Source organism: Habropoda laboriosa, unplaced genomic scaffold, assembly GCF_001263275.1.
Source record: "Habropoda laboriosa isolate 0110345459 unplaced genomic scaffold, ASM126327v1 scaffold22, whole genome shotgun sequence".
In the NCBI taxonomy this organism is placed as follows: Eukaryota; Metazoa; Arthropoda; class Insecta; order Hymenoptera; family Apidae; genus Habropoda; species Habropoda laboriosa.
The window spans coordinates 7300789-7315968 of NW_017100261.1; the positions used below are offsets into that span (position 1 = coordinate 7300789).

General features: G+C 35.7%; 1 protein-coding gene across 1 annotated transcript in view; it reads right to left on the reverse strand.

The window, feature by feature from the left end:
• Positions 1–15180, reverse strand: part of LOC108572685 (octopamine receptor beta-1R-like) — a 95061-nt gene that overhangs the window by 17324 nt on the left and 62557 nt on the right. The window contains exon 2 of the mRNA XM_017934956.1: positions 287–508. Coding sequence (XP_017790445.1) covers positions 287–508 — 222 coding nt within the window. The remainder of the gene's footprint in view (positions 1–286; positions 509–15180) is intronic.

Here is a 15180-nt window from a genome sequence, read left to right on the forward strand (position 1 = left end):
AAAAAACTAGAATTCCGTCAATAAATATTCTATTTCAATTATCATATTACCAAAACAAAGGCAAAAATTTAAAAACACAATGAAACGTGAAAAAGGACAGTAAAAATATTTATCAACGAAAATGAGGCGAGGTTGAAAAGAGACAAATTTTATCATATTACCAAAAAAAAAAAAAAAACACAAATTCAAAAACACAACGAAACGTGATAGAGGATAATAGAAATATTTATCAACGAAAATGAGACGAGGTTGAAAATGTTGAACGTAGGAAAAGTGAGAAATTTACCAGAGAAAGAAGGGAAGCCAACAGGCCAGAAACGCTGACATGATGATTCCCAATGTTCTAGCAGCTTTCCTCTCTCTCCTCATTTTACTGCTGCTCGTGATCGGTGGATCTTCTGGCTGTGGATCAGGCGACGATTGATCCACGGTCGGGAGCGTGGTCAAACCGGCGGAAATGCCATTGATCTGCAGATGTTTGTTCAAAAGAGCGGCCGCCACTTTGCTCCTGCAACACCAAAACGTCCCAGTTCTGTATCTCTGTTCAAACGAACCTTTCAACTATAAAACTGAAACTACGTCGTTTGCTTCGTTTCACGATGTCAATCGTAAGTAGAACACCCTGTATACATGTATATGTATGTACACCCCAGTTTATAAGTATTAAGACAGTCGCGGAATGTGAAACGTACTTGAACAATCGTTACAAAATTATTTCTCGTACATGTAACGAGTACACGCATTTTTGCTGAGACTTGGTGCTAAATCTGACGAAGAAGTGTAATTTAACCCTTGAACTACAGACCACTCATCTCAGAGACGAGTTTTTACATTTTTATTTCACCGTCATAAGTACGTATACGAAGAATTTTGTTTATTTACATTTATTTACATAAACAAAAATCCTAATTTTTAAATAACTTTGTATGAGTATACTGTTTTCACCAAAATATTGCAAGAAACCTTAACAAACACATACTTACGTATGCTCCATTAAATCAAACAGTTGTACTAAATTAATTTTTACAACACAGTGATTTAATAAATAAAATGAAAAAACAATAGCGTGAGAGACTTCACGTCTATCCTCTGAAAATATTGAAACCATCCATTTAATAGTTATCTATGAAAAAAATTCCCAAACTTCTACTTATCTTTAGAAGCCTCAGCCTGAAATCATACAATAGAATTCTGTTACAAACATACCGGGTGTCCTAATACTTACGAACGCCTTTCGCAACGAGAAAAATTCAGAAAAGCTTAAAATTTTCAAAGAATATACTTCGGAATATCTTCTAACGTTTCAAAGGATACAAAGAATACGAGGAATATTCATGGTACTGTCGTACCTTTCGATATTACACGCTTCAAAACATACATACGATATTTCGTTTCTTGATATTCAATATTAAAACGAAACGTCACTGTAACTGCAAAATGTCCGAGTGTCCTTTTAAAAGTATTATTAAGCCGAACAACTTTCGCCGGGCTATTTTCCAAATAATGCACGTATCCGAAGTTCCAGAGAAGAATGGAGACTGTTATAGTGGATGCAAAGCGCGTCTGACTATAGACGGTCCATTGTCACTGGCGCGCTTTGTTCCCCCCACTCCAGAACGTTTTTTCTCTCTCTCTCTCCGCGCCGCGCCATCGCTTTTCGATCGCACGGTCGATCATATCTCCGTTTTATCTTCCTCTAACTTGGTAACGTGCATTACTTTGAATATTATTTCGAGTGAGAAAAAAATTAAAGCTGCACGAACGTACAAAGCTTTGTTAGACGTTCAACTTACTTTGAATAGTGCTCCGAGGGAAAAAGTTAAAGCCTCGCGAGCGTGGAAAGCTCTGTTAGATATTCAACTTTTACTTTGAATATTATTCCGAGGAAAAATTAAAGCTTCGCGAACGTAGAAAGCTCGGTTAGAAATTCCACTTGAAATTCGTGTTTAACTATTCCATCTAGTCCCGCGAAACGGATGTAAACGTGTTAACTGTTTCAGATTGAAATATTTTACAGGGAACTACGAACACTTCTCCGTGCAGGAATGTGCGAAATATGTCGAAAAAATTCATCAGGATTAAGCGCAGATTTCGCAGGTAGAAATTAATTTTTAAATAAACTTGTTCGAGAGTAGTTAGATGTTAATTAAATATCGAAAAAGGTCGAAATAAGTAGAAAAATTAATTTCTGTGTAATTCTTCTGCTAAATATTGGAAGAACTCAGGACGTCACAGATTTATATGTAGATTTAAATAAAAAGTTTGATTTATGGGTAATTTCAATTATTTTATTGAAAGAGTTTATTTCGAGAATACTTTGATTAAATTAAAGAATAAGTTAAATTTCTCATAATTGCATATACATTGATTTTCAAATAATTCTGTAGCTTGCATCAATGCAATCTATTCTAAAATTGAATCATTCATGGTCTCCAATAGAAATAGTATTATTCATACTCTCCGATAGAAATAATAGAAGAGGAACAACTCTCACGTCTAAAATATTGATCCTAAGTAGAATGTTAACCAAGATCTAATTAATGCAACAAACAGCAAACTTCCAGTAGCGACAAAATTCTACCAACACGTGTCGCTTTTACAGAAAAGCCAGTGGTAAATATGCATTTAACAGGAACTACAGTGGGGACAGAAAGTTGAACACGGGACTTCGTGACGGAGTTCGTAACTTCAACGAAATCTTCCGATTCTAAATTGAGTTACAATTCTAACTGAGATTACTCTGTTATCATTAAACGATATTAATTAAATCTTCTTCTGTTGCACTCAGCACGAACTTGGTTTTAATCTAACAACATCTAGCACTTCTTGACAATCTCCACGGTTGCTTTCCCTTTAAATTCATTCGAATACTACTTGCCAATCGGATAAATTCGAAAATAAAATTAATTATCGTTGTTCCAACGAAACATTTGTATCTGTAAATTTTCGAAAATTTCTTTGCAACTTCGTGCCTATAGCACAACGATGCTGTTCACATTTGCATGCTTATAATTAAACGACCAGAGGAGATTGGAAATTGGAGTTCAGCGAAGAAACGAAATGGCATTTCGCCACGAAACTTCTCCTCGCGCTTTAATTAAACTAGCGACAACTTTGAACCGTATCAAATTCATATTAAATCGTTGAATCACCGTGTAAAGGAGCAACAGAATTAGCTGTGCCACTGTGCGGTGCAATTTTTTGGGGAAAAAGGCGGCGTGCACCGCGGCAAAAAGGAATGCGAATATTGCAGGAACGTGTAACACTGATTATATAAACCTCCTTTCGCAATTATTTCTCGCTCCGGAATCCAGAGAGAGAGAGACTAATTTTAGATATGAAAAACAGAATTTCCTTCTCCGTTGATGAAATTTTTCTTCTGATTACGCAAACAGTTTCATCGCGATTAAAGCTCAAAGTAATTTCATTGAGAATTTCATGAGATATATTAGCTATTCACGTGAAATCAAAGCTAGGAGTTTTTACTTGGAAAGGACTGAAACGAAAAATGTGGAAGTAATTGTAGTTTTCAGTGTTGACAAAGATATTGTGTAAGAGTATGCATTTCAGAACAGAGAGATTTAGATGAGAATTGCAAAATTTACGAAAAGGTTGAGATAAGTTTAGGTACAGCAGAATCTCTCCTGTATTTAGAATACTTTAAGTAACATTTACATATTGAAACACTCCAAGTTAAGGATTTTCTGGAGAAGGAATCCTCTGAGTTCTACTAAGGTGCTAAAAGCTCCTGCATTTCTTGCGAATTTTGTCTAAAAATACACTGATTTTTACAAAGTAGAAAAGACAACGAATAGTCGCGCAATTTCCCTCCACGGGTACACTGGTTAAGAGTAGGAACAAATTTCAGTAGAAAAGTCAATGAACAGTCAGACAATTATCCCTGCGAAAAGGTAGGAACAAATTGCAGTAGGCAAGTCAACGAATAATCAAACAATTATCCCTTAAAAGTAGAGTGGTTAGGAGTAGGAAAAATTTCAGTAGAAAAGTCAACGAACAGTAAGACAATTATCCCTGTGAAAAGGTAGGAACAAATTTCAGTAGAAAAGTCAATCGATAGTCAGAAAATTATTCCTCCCTTATTAATACAATCTTCGTCTGTACTCTAAGCAAACAATTCGATGCTAAACATTATCGTACATCAATAAATAGGTCTATTTACCCAACAAGTATAATATTTCCAATCTGGAAACTGCATTAAATGCTACAAATAATAATAAGAACTTCTACTCGTAAAGCAAAATTTTCCTCTCAACTTGCACATTTCTCTGTGAAGTCTCACCGCCTACAGATACCAAAAAGGAAGGGAAAAAAAACAAATTTTAACTCCGTTAAATTCACACCTCGAGCTTTTATAATTACAAGCGGCGGAAAATTGCACTTCCGTTCGCGGTTATACCTTGCATCGAAGTCGACAGAAAGGAAAGACCCTCGAGTAAACGACTGAGGTTCACCTTTTCCTTCGCTGATCGACTTTCAACTTTTCCCCTTAGCGAGGTAGAAAAAAAAAAAAGAAAAATAGAGGAGGAAAAAGAAGGAAAAGAAACTCTTTGCAGCGTGTTGCCTTCCACGAAGAAACGCGATTCAACGGCACCGTGCCGTCGTGAACGCAATCGTGGCAACTTTTATTAGCCCCTTGGAAAATTACTTTTACATCCCGATCGAGAACTCTCCACTTTGATCCGAATCTCCTCTCAGTGTCCCCCGTCACGTGGATTAGTTCATAAGGGCGTGCTTCTTCTATGCTCTTCGAGGAGGGGGGAAAAAAAAAAAATGTTCCAGCCAAAGGCTAGATATCGAATTAACTGGCAATTTCTGATCCGTCGGCTGACGTCTTTTCAACGACGAAGGAAACTACGCCTCTACACGATGCCAGTCGTTACCAAGTTTCGAGCTGGCTGACTTTATGACGCGTGCAGACCCTTATTTTATCTCTCGAACCGGTTCAACCGCCAATCGACCGTGAATTGAACGTTATCAGCGTAGTTTGGAAAATTCAACAAGGAAGAAAGTGGAATCGAAGACGATTGGTGGAAAACTACTTTAATTGGTCGTGTATATATTCGATTTTGATTATTTCAAAATGTGCTCGAACAAGGAAAAAATGTTTATAGAAGGTGTACATTTTGTAGAATTAATTAAATTATTGATAAAATTGTACATAAACTAATTCTTATAAGTCTTTTTTTAATCCAACACTTCCTGATTTTTAAAAATTGTTTTGCAATATTTATTTAAGTTGTTTAAACTAAAATTGTTTCAACATACATTATATTCCTTTGTAATACTACTTCAACATTTAAACATTCATTGTCGTTTCGTTACAGCGCTTAGTATTCGTTTATTAAGTCTGCTGTAGTACAATAAAGTGTTGAGAATTATGGAGAGAATGACTTAAAGTATACGTATGTTCCATATTGAGGGGAACAAATCGAAAATTCCATGTACATTCCTTGCAACAAGGCCATGTACATTCCATGTAACAAAGCCATGTACATTCCATCTACATTCCATGTAATAACGCCATGTACATTCCAGGTATATTCCATCTAACAAAGCCATGTACATTTCAGTTACATTCCATGTAACAAAGCCATGTACATTCCAGGTACATTCCACGTAACAAAGCCATATAGATTCCATGTAACAACACCAGGTACATTCCATGTAACAAAGTCATGTACATTCCAGGTACATTCCATGTAACAAAGCCATGTACATTTCAGGTACATTCCATGTAACAAAGCCATGTACATTTCAGGTACATTTCGTTTAACAATCAATGTACATTCCAGGTATATTCCACGTATATTCCATGTCGTTGTATCGGTCCATATAAACTTCGATCATTACATTGCCTATAATACAATTTAAAACATGAAACACTTAACATGAAAGGGTTGAAAAGTTACTAAATCTTTCATAAAACCATCCACCATGTTTCAATTTTTATTGAGCAATTTTAGCACAGCGTGCATCGCCATAAAATTTCTTCCACTTTGTTCAATGACACTCGTATATTTCAATAACCCTTCATTGACTAAATTCTTGGAACTTTAGCCAAGTCTCTTTAATACAAAATACGCCCTTAAAATTCCGTACGGTTTCTCTCTATTTGTAATCGAATCGTACGACCTAGTTTGACAAGTGGCTGCATCGTACAAATATCGCATAAATACGACCAGTTGATTCGTCCCGGCACAAAAAAATGAGTAATCAAAGCCCGTACAGAAAGCGTAATGGTGTCACCGAGCGTTTTTCCTCCATTTTTATTCCCTTCATCTCCTCTGACCCCGTATCTATCTTTTTCCACTTTAATTCCAATTTTTTTTATGCACACTCTGCTTTGCTTTTTTCATATCCCTGCTTCTCTCTCTCTCTCTCTCTCTCTCTTTCTCTCCTTCCCTGTGTGTGTAGTTAATCGACGAGTACGAAATTGGTCCTCGTGCAAACCGTGTATTAGTTCCTTTTTATTTCGTTTTATTGTTCAGACAACGTGTTCGCGGAGTTTCGAGAGGTTTTGAATTGAAATGGAGGGCGATGGAAAGGGGAACATTTGTATTGTAGTTTTCGTGTGAAAAAAGAAAAAAGAGAGGAACGAAATGATGTCAATGGATAATGAAGAAAAATGTTCATTTTTCATCTAATGCGTATTTGGTTTCTTTTTCAATGTGGAACAATTTTAATTAGCGGAGTATGCTCGGTGAAATTTGTTTAATTCGAAGAATAATACTAGACGAATTAATTGAATTTAGAACGAATGTCGTTCACATCGAGGTGTAATTGTTTTCATCTGTAACGAAAGTCGCGTTTAATTCTCTTTCATCACTATTACATTCGGTTCACTTTAGTGCAACTTGCTTGGTTTTAAATCAGCTCGAGCATTTCCAGATGAAATTCACTAAGTTCGTATTTTCACTGTAAACTGGTTTAAGTTAGTTCTACTTAGTTTAATCTGTCTTATTCCGCTGTAATTGAACCCCGTGCAATTTAGTCAGTGCGCATACACTGCGGGGACAATAAATAGAATGAATAGGAAAGCTCGATTTAATAAAAATGCGTAATTATGATGATGAAGTAACTAATTATGAAAGACTAATAGAAATTGTAACTATGGCTCCTACATCATTGTCTCTGAATAAAATATTTGTCCAATGAAAATGGAGAAATTTTTAATTCCAGTTCAATCGTTTAGTGTTTCGTAAATTGTTGTCGACTAAAACGACAATTTTTTTATTTTTTATGGACCTAGGAAATTTTGTCGAAATCCAAGAGTAACAGTTTTCATGAATTCTCCACATAATAAGTATTAAATTTTGCAACACTAAGTACTACTGATACCTCTAATTTTTTATTTAGTAAAAACCATAAGTCTTCAATAATAATACTAATAATAATAGAATAGGAATTAAAAGACTAGTAGTAATAATTTACGAGTTGAAATCATAATCAACCAATCACTAACAATAAGTAAAGTTAGTAACGTACTATCATTTATTATTAGCAACAATTGGTAATTAACTAATATTTGAAATATTTAAAATTAAGTTGAACAAATATTATTAACGAAATTAACTAAAACGATATCTTAAATTTCACTTGAATAATATTTTAAATTTCACTCACACATTACTCGAAATTTCACTTAAACAAAATCGCAAAGTCACAGACTCAATCGTCGATTAGACCAACACAAATCTCCAAACACCAGTCTGATCCACTTCGAATTCCACCAAAAACCATCACCTGGTCCCTATATTCCCTCGCAATCCTTTCTACTTCACAAGAAACGCAATATCTACCTCGAAGCTATCGTCGAATTTCGCCTGAAGAGTCAAAACGACCGAGAACACCAGCGTATCCCAACCGCAAGGTAGACACGTCGATCAATCGACCAAGGTTTACCGGTGAAACCGTTCCAAATGAGATCGAAAGATTCCTCGTTAACTCTTGCAGAGGTTGGAACAGCACGGAACAGAAACACACACACAGAGAGAAAGAGAGGGCTCTTTAACAATTCTGATTCCGATTTGCACGCGCCTCTAGCGTGTCTACGTACCAGCGGTGATTTATTCGTGAAACGAAACGAGATCTATTTCCAAGACAGCGTCGATCCTTTGCCACTCAAAGGAAAAATTAAATCTGCGGCCATTCGTCGACGAGGCGAGACCAGACGTCTCCGCTTTTCAATTCCACTTCAAAGAAACGCGAACGGATACAGGGACGGAACGTCGAGGACGCTTTTATTGTCAAAGCGAGCACTGTTTTATCGCGTCCGGCTGATCTGATCCTTCGAGATACGAGAAGCAGGAGAAAAGAGCTCGTTTATTTGCAAATGCTCGAATTTCGCTTGGAGAACGGTGAAAGCTTCTGAACTGCGACTCCGACGTGTGGTTCGTGGTGTGAATTCGAATGGAACTCTCGAGACTGGCTTATCGACTACTTCATACTTCCTCTTTTAAATGTTTCCTCTTCCAGTACGCGTCTTCTGTAAAATTTTCCAAGCTCGTCCTTGGAATTAATCGTGTCCTTCGAGACTGAAGAATTTCGAAAGATTTCTCTGGCTAACAAATCACCGACGAACATTTTTTCGAAGCTTGAAAAAAGTTGCGAAGAAGTGAAAATTTATTGATAAATTTTACAGAAAGCTTTTGGAGCTCGGCAAAAATTCTATCACGGCCAGTTGTGTAGCGGTAAATTATTTTTAATTTAATTTATTCCTACCTGGATCGAAAGTAGTCAAAGAGAACGACAGCACACCTTTGGCCCGTGGAGAGATTGAAAATCTCTTGGCCACTGCGGGTGTATTTTATTAACGATTTTTGCAAAACTCGATACCGATAAATTGACGATAAAGAGTGAAAGAATTTTAGCGAGAAATTAAATTATAAGAATTTAATATTCCCTGCAGAAGTTTCGTTTCACTCCACGACGATGTGATTAAAGTATTATAATAAACATGTACACTGTTATTGATTTAACTGGTGAACCATAGCTGCACGTTTAATTTCGTTATTTTCCATTTTATCTAGAATAATTGAATTCTTGCGTTAAAAGCGCAGAATGTCGTGGAAGGATTCAATTTCGAAAAATTGCATTCCGTACCATTGTTCCGATCGAAATTGTGTAAAGGACGATATCTTCCGTTAATGTTTCCTACTAAATTGTGCAGAATCTTTTCTTTCCCTTTTCCTCACAAAGAGATATTCTAGAATATTAAAAGTTATCAAATACGAAACTTTTAAACGCCAGATTTTAAATAAAGGTATTTTTTATTCAAAAAAAACTTCCGACACGATAAAATGAAATCTATTTAAACGAACGAGAGGTGTACCAAAGCGATATTGTTTTATAAAACACCGCGATCTATATGAATATGGACTTTCCACGAGAGAGAAATTTAAATTTCATTTTCGAGCAATTCCCTGTTCCGATAATGGAAATATTAGCCGTAAGTAATTGATATTCCCTTGGTCGGTCTAAGAATGACTGAAGGCCGTCTCTTAAAACACGAATCACGCTAAATTTAAAACAGTAATCCCTGTAATACACAAGTGAATAAATCGATGGACGTTCAATCATTGACTAGCACTACTTTACCCGACCGTGGACGAGCTTCTTTTACTTCCCTTTACGTATCGTCTTAAAAAATACCACAAAGAACACTTCAAAACAATTGATTTATTTCATATGTTTATGAAACTTATGTTACGCTTACTCGAATGCAAATATTTAGTTTGAAAATCAAGAGTATTGTAATAATTAAGTTACAATGAATTTTATGCAAAGTATTGAAAATTTTTTCTTCCATTGTGCACAATTTAATAATATATTATTTACTGAATGAACATAATAACCAAGAATTTACAGTGAGATAAAAATAAAACACTTAACCAACCAATAACTGTGGTCACTCTGTCTGACTATAGACGTACCCTTACTACTTTCCCCTTACGTATCAATCGATTTCTAATACACTCGCGTTGTACTCCCGTCGAAGAAATCGAATTCTCGAGAAACTCTTCTAGCTAATCAATGGCACGAAAACAAAAGGGCTTTAAATTTTTTATCAGCTATTAGAAGGTTCCATTTTCGAAAATAGCGTGGAAGATTGAAGGAACTTTTAACGAAATTCTCCCCACGGAACTTAAAGTGCTTTTACGTTATCTCGAACTGCTTTAAAGTTGAAGTAACTTTACGATAAATTTCGTTTTCCATTTGACTAGTGATTAGAAGATAAAAATTACCTTTTTATTTGTACAAATTTTTCGAAGATACAGCGATACGAATTCATTTCAAACACGAAATAATTGTCTAACGGAAAATTATAGGACGAGAATAATTTTAATAGTTGGAATAAGAGTGTGTTCGAAAGTGGAACCTCTTCAGTTATAATGAAGTCAAATTAATGCCTGAATGCATAAATAAAAATTCTGGAGAGCTTACGATTTCCTAGTTCACCGATCCTATCGAAAATTTACAGAACGCGCTGAATTTCCAACACGAGAAGGTCCGCTCAAGTAGTGTATATCGACCACTGTGCTAGTACAATCCATTTTTACTCAAGTATTCTCGATTATCCTATAAATGCACGGATCGGTACTTTATATAGCACAACCTTGAATGCAATAACAGCAAAAATCATTCCCTGCGATACCGAACAGCTTGCGTTCATTCTGAAACACCGGAATTTGCATGTTTTGTTTGTCCAAAAAATAGACGATAAGGCTTTCGTAGAGATTCGGGCTGAAAAAGGTGAAACGAAGGAAACATTATATTTCTGTGGAACACTATTATTGCTGTAGTATAACCATTGTTTAAATTTCAAATATTAAATTTTTTATTATAAATCTCGAAATTTGAAATATGTAACTCCATCTCGTAAGTTTCAAATATCATATCTTTTATTACAGATCTCCAAGTTCGAATTTCAAATATTAAATTTTTCAGTGTAAATCTTGAATTTCGAATTCCAAATTTTAAATATGTAACTCCGTCTCTTAAATTTCAGACATTATATTTTCTATTACAAATCCGGAATTTCGAATTTCAAATTTTCAATATACACATAAATCTATTTTAAATTTCAAATGTAAATTTTTTTGTCATGGATCTCGAATTTTGAGTTTCAAATTTTTAATCTGTAACTTCAGAGCTCACATTTCAAATGTTAATTCTTTTCATTACATATCTCGAATTTCCAATATTAACTATGCAATTCCACGTTTCAAATTTCGAATATTAAATTTGCCTGTACGCGTTTTATATTCCGTGTGCCGTATTAACAAGTCGAGACCTCTGCTTATGTAAATGGGATTAAATTTGAGTTATATCCAATGAAACTTGTAGGTAAGATATCTTATTGATATTCACCCGCAGTAGTCGCGGAGCATTATGTTAGTTTTCGATAAGAAGGCGCAGAAGCATTTTTACGGTGAATAAGAATGTTGCACTACGATCGTGCAAATATCGCATTTTTCTTCCCGACTTAACATTCGTCGAAATATTGTTTACCAATGTCTGCTTGGAAAAAAGAATTCTTCTAAAATTTATAAATTCATATACTTAAACTAACTGTGTCAGAAGTTAGTTACGAATGAATAAAAATTCCATTAAGTAAAATTAGAAAGTATCGGTATAGTTGATGGTCAATAAATCAAGTATCCAATTAATAACAGTAATTTATCCGTAATTAAAGTGTAAATAAGACATTAAATATTAATACCTAGCTATGGATTTTAAACGTGAATATTAACCCTCTCAATATATGTAACAAACGAAAATTAATTACAAGTTTAATTTCAGTGCAATTAATTTTGAAATAAGAAGATAATTAACAAGAAGGAAAACATTAAAAAGTAACGAGAAACTACTGAGAATAGTAATTGAACTTGAATTGTTGTTAATCAACACGGTATACGATAATGAAAAATAATCGAATATTAATTATTGCTAGTCGATAATGCTGTTCAGTTTGCATTTTATCGGTGAACAGAAAAATATAGAAATTATCGGAAATATCCGGCAAAAGTTGAATCCACTTGTCGATTTCTCCGATAATAAACGTCGAAAATATTTAGAACTGGCAAGAGTTTAACGAAATCTTCACGGCGAGGATATTATCGAATGTTTACCAAAGAAATGGGATTTCACAACACCGAGGATCTCTTGAAAATAGAATTTTCGCGTTGTTGAAAGGTAACGACGTCTCGCGATTTAGACGATCTATCGGCCATCCTCTTTTCCACGACTCAGAAATCCGGGCGCTGCATCGAGAATTTCATATGCGATAAACCGACGCTAAGTGCAAACGTGGTATCTGGAAAAATATCGAAAAAAATAGCGGAAAATGTAAAAATATAAAAATTAAGTTATCCTAAAGAAATATAAATTTCGCAAAATTGAATCTGAGTGATTCGAAATGATGAAATTGAAAGTTTGCTAACTTCTCGTTTTCATTTAAATACAAACTATGATTTATCCATCAAAAATGATTTCTCAATTTTTTAGAATTATCGACATAAAATTGACTGATCGTTTAATATCGCGTGTATAATAAAACAGACTGAAAAATATTCTTCTACTACGACATCTAAGATCCACGTGGATTTCAAATTTCTCGTAAAATTCTCAAATTCGCAATATTCCGCAGACAGAAATTCAGAAGCAGGCTGCAATACAGTAACTCACTCGTACGTATTTACAATAAATTTCTCGTCCTCCGTATTTCCCTCTGGAAACATAACAAATCGATACTCGCGAGCGACGAAGATACCCGCGATACGAATTCCGTGTATCAAGAACCAAGAAGGTTAGGTTAGGATTAGGTTCAAGAAGGTGGAGAGAGAGAATGATTTCGCGTGGCGAGCTGAACTTTTCCAGTCAAACAAGTTACCTATTAAATTTTTCAAGCTGCTAGCCGGAAAACTCGGTAAACTGCCGGTTCGCTCGCGAGACTTTCGAAACGAATCCGTTGGACGTTACGAGAGGCTGGAATCTTCAAAAGTCGCAACTTTCCCAGGGAAATTGGTTAACAGGTCGAGCGATGCTGTTAGAATTCGCTCGAACAAAAATTTATACGTCGCTTTTGCTGGCATGATCGGGCTCTCAAGGTGGCCACTCGGTTAGGCATTTCAACGGAATCTTTGATAGTGCAGATTTTTATATTTCCCCGGCGAAACTTGGACATTCCGAACTCGAGTGGGGCTGGCGGAAATTTTTCAAGTGAGTTTTATTAACGATCTGTAACACGTACGTACACTTCGACGTTTTCGAAGCGCAGTTCGATCGATGGTGGTAGGGTGGAAAAGTTCCAAAGTCAGCTTAACACCTTGCTCTGGAAGCTGTGAAACGCTCGACGGTAACTCAATTAGCGCCACGGCTACAAAAGATCCTGGGAGCTTTAGATGGCTGCAGAGAACTTCCTGCAGCTGATTATACTTTATATCGTGGCTTTCTTCCTCGAAATTTAGTAATCCTTCCGAATTTTGATAGAAGGAGGGTAGGTGTTACATTTAGAAAATTGATGATAACCTTGGAAGTTTACCGCAAAGTTATTTGTTCTTTTAGCATCGTGCAACTTTGGAGAGAGAAAGTTTTGATAGGATGTAAAGTGTGAAAGGAGAAGCATCTCACCTTTTTAGTATAGCGAGAGAAATAAAACGCTGTGTTTGTCTGTACGAGTGTGGATACTGAAACAACAATAATTGTGGTAAATATAATTCGACGTGTAATGCAAGAACTGTAAATATAAATAGAAAGTGGTTGAAGGAAATTTTCATTCGTTAAATAAAGTAATTGAATCGGGGATTGCAGATTATGTGATAATGCAGTTGATGAATAATTATTATCAGTGCAGTACTATAAATCATGATTGAAGAATATAGATGGATTAAGGATGGTGAAGGAACACTGTGTTCCTTGCAAAAAGAGACAGTGTTAGATAGAGTCGGATAGAGTCGTTAGAGTGTTGCAGATAGAGCTGGAATGTTAGATAGAGCTGTTAGAGGGTTGTAGTTAAAGTTGGAATGTTGCAAGTGACACCAGAGTGTTGTAGTTAAAGTTGGAATGTTGCAAGTGACACCAGAGTGTTGTGGATAAAGTTGGAATGTTCTAAATAACATCAGAATGTTGCTGATAAAGTCGGAATGTTAGATAGAGTCGTTAGAGTGTTGCAGATGGAGCTGGAATGTTAGATAGAGCTGTTAGAGTGTTGTAGTTAAAGTTGGAATGTTGCAAGTGACACCAGAGTGTTGTGGATAAAGTTGGAATGTTCTAAATAACATCAGAATGCTGCTGATAAAGTCGGAATGTTAGATAGAGTCGTTAGAGTGTTACAGATGGAGCTGGAATGTTAGATAGAGCTGTTAGAAGGTTGTAGTTAAGTTCGGAATACTGTAAGTGATATCAGAGTGTTGTAGATAGAGTCGGAATGTTGTAAATGACATCAGAGTCAGATGGAGCTGGAATGTTAGATAGAGCTGTTAGAAGGTTGTAGTTAAGTTCAGAATACTGTAAGTGATATCAGAGTGTTGTAGATAGAGTCGGAATGTTGTAAATGACATCAGAGTGTTCTAAATAGAGTCGGAATGTTAAATAGAGTAGTTAAACTGTTGTAGATGGAGTCAGAATGTTAGATAGAGTTGTTAGAGTGTTGAAGATAGGGTCGAAGTGTTTGAGATAGAGTCTGAGGGTTGTTTGAGTTGTCTTAAAGTTGTAAGAGTACTTTTATAGTTTCTAGAGTTGCACAACAGTTGTCTTTGCGAATTCTGTCAAATTCTTACTATATTCACTGATCATATTCGATCAATTCTCACTGCCACAAAGCGTCATTATAAACTATTATATGAAAAACACTTAACACTACAGATTCTACACAATTGTTGTTTAAATAATGAAAATATTCACTTGAAACTTTACTTGGAACAAGAATAACTTATCCTGCCTCGAACCCATTCACACACGTCTTTAGAAAGTGGCACGATCGTTGTTTCACCCTCCTATTGATGATCCAATCCAACCAGATGTCCAGGCATCGTTCTCGTCTCTTCTCCGGCGGACAAACGGAGGAAACGGCAGAGTAATGAGAGCCCGGCGGGGATGAGAGGAATGAAGTAGGTAATAATCCTTTAGATTAAGGCCGGAGCTGGATAACCGGAGTTC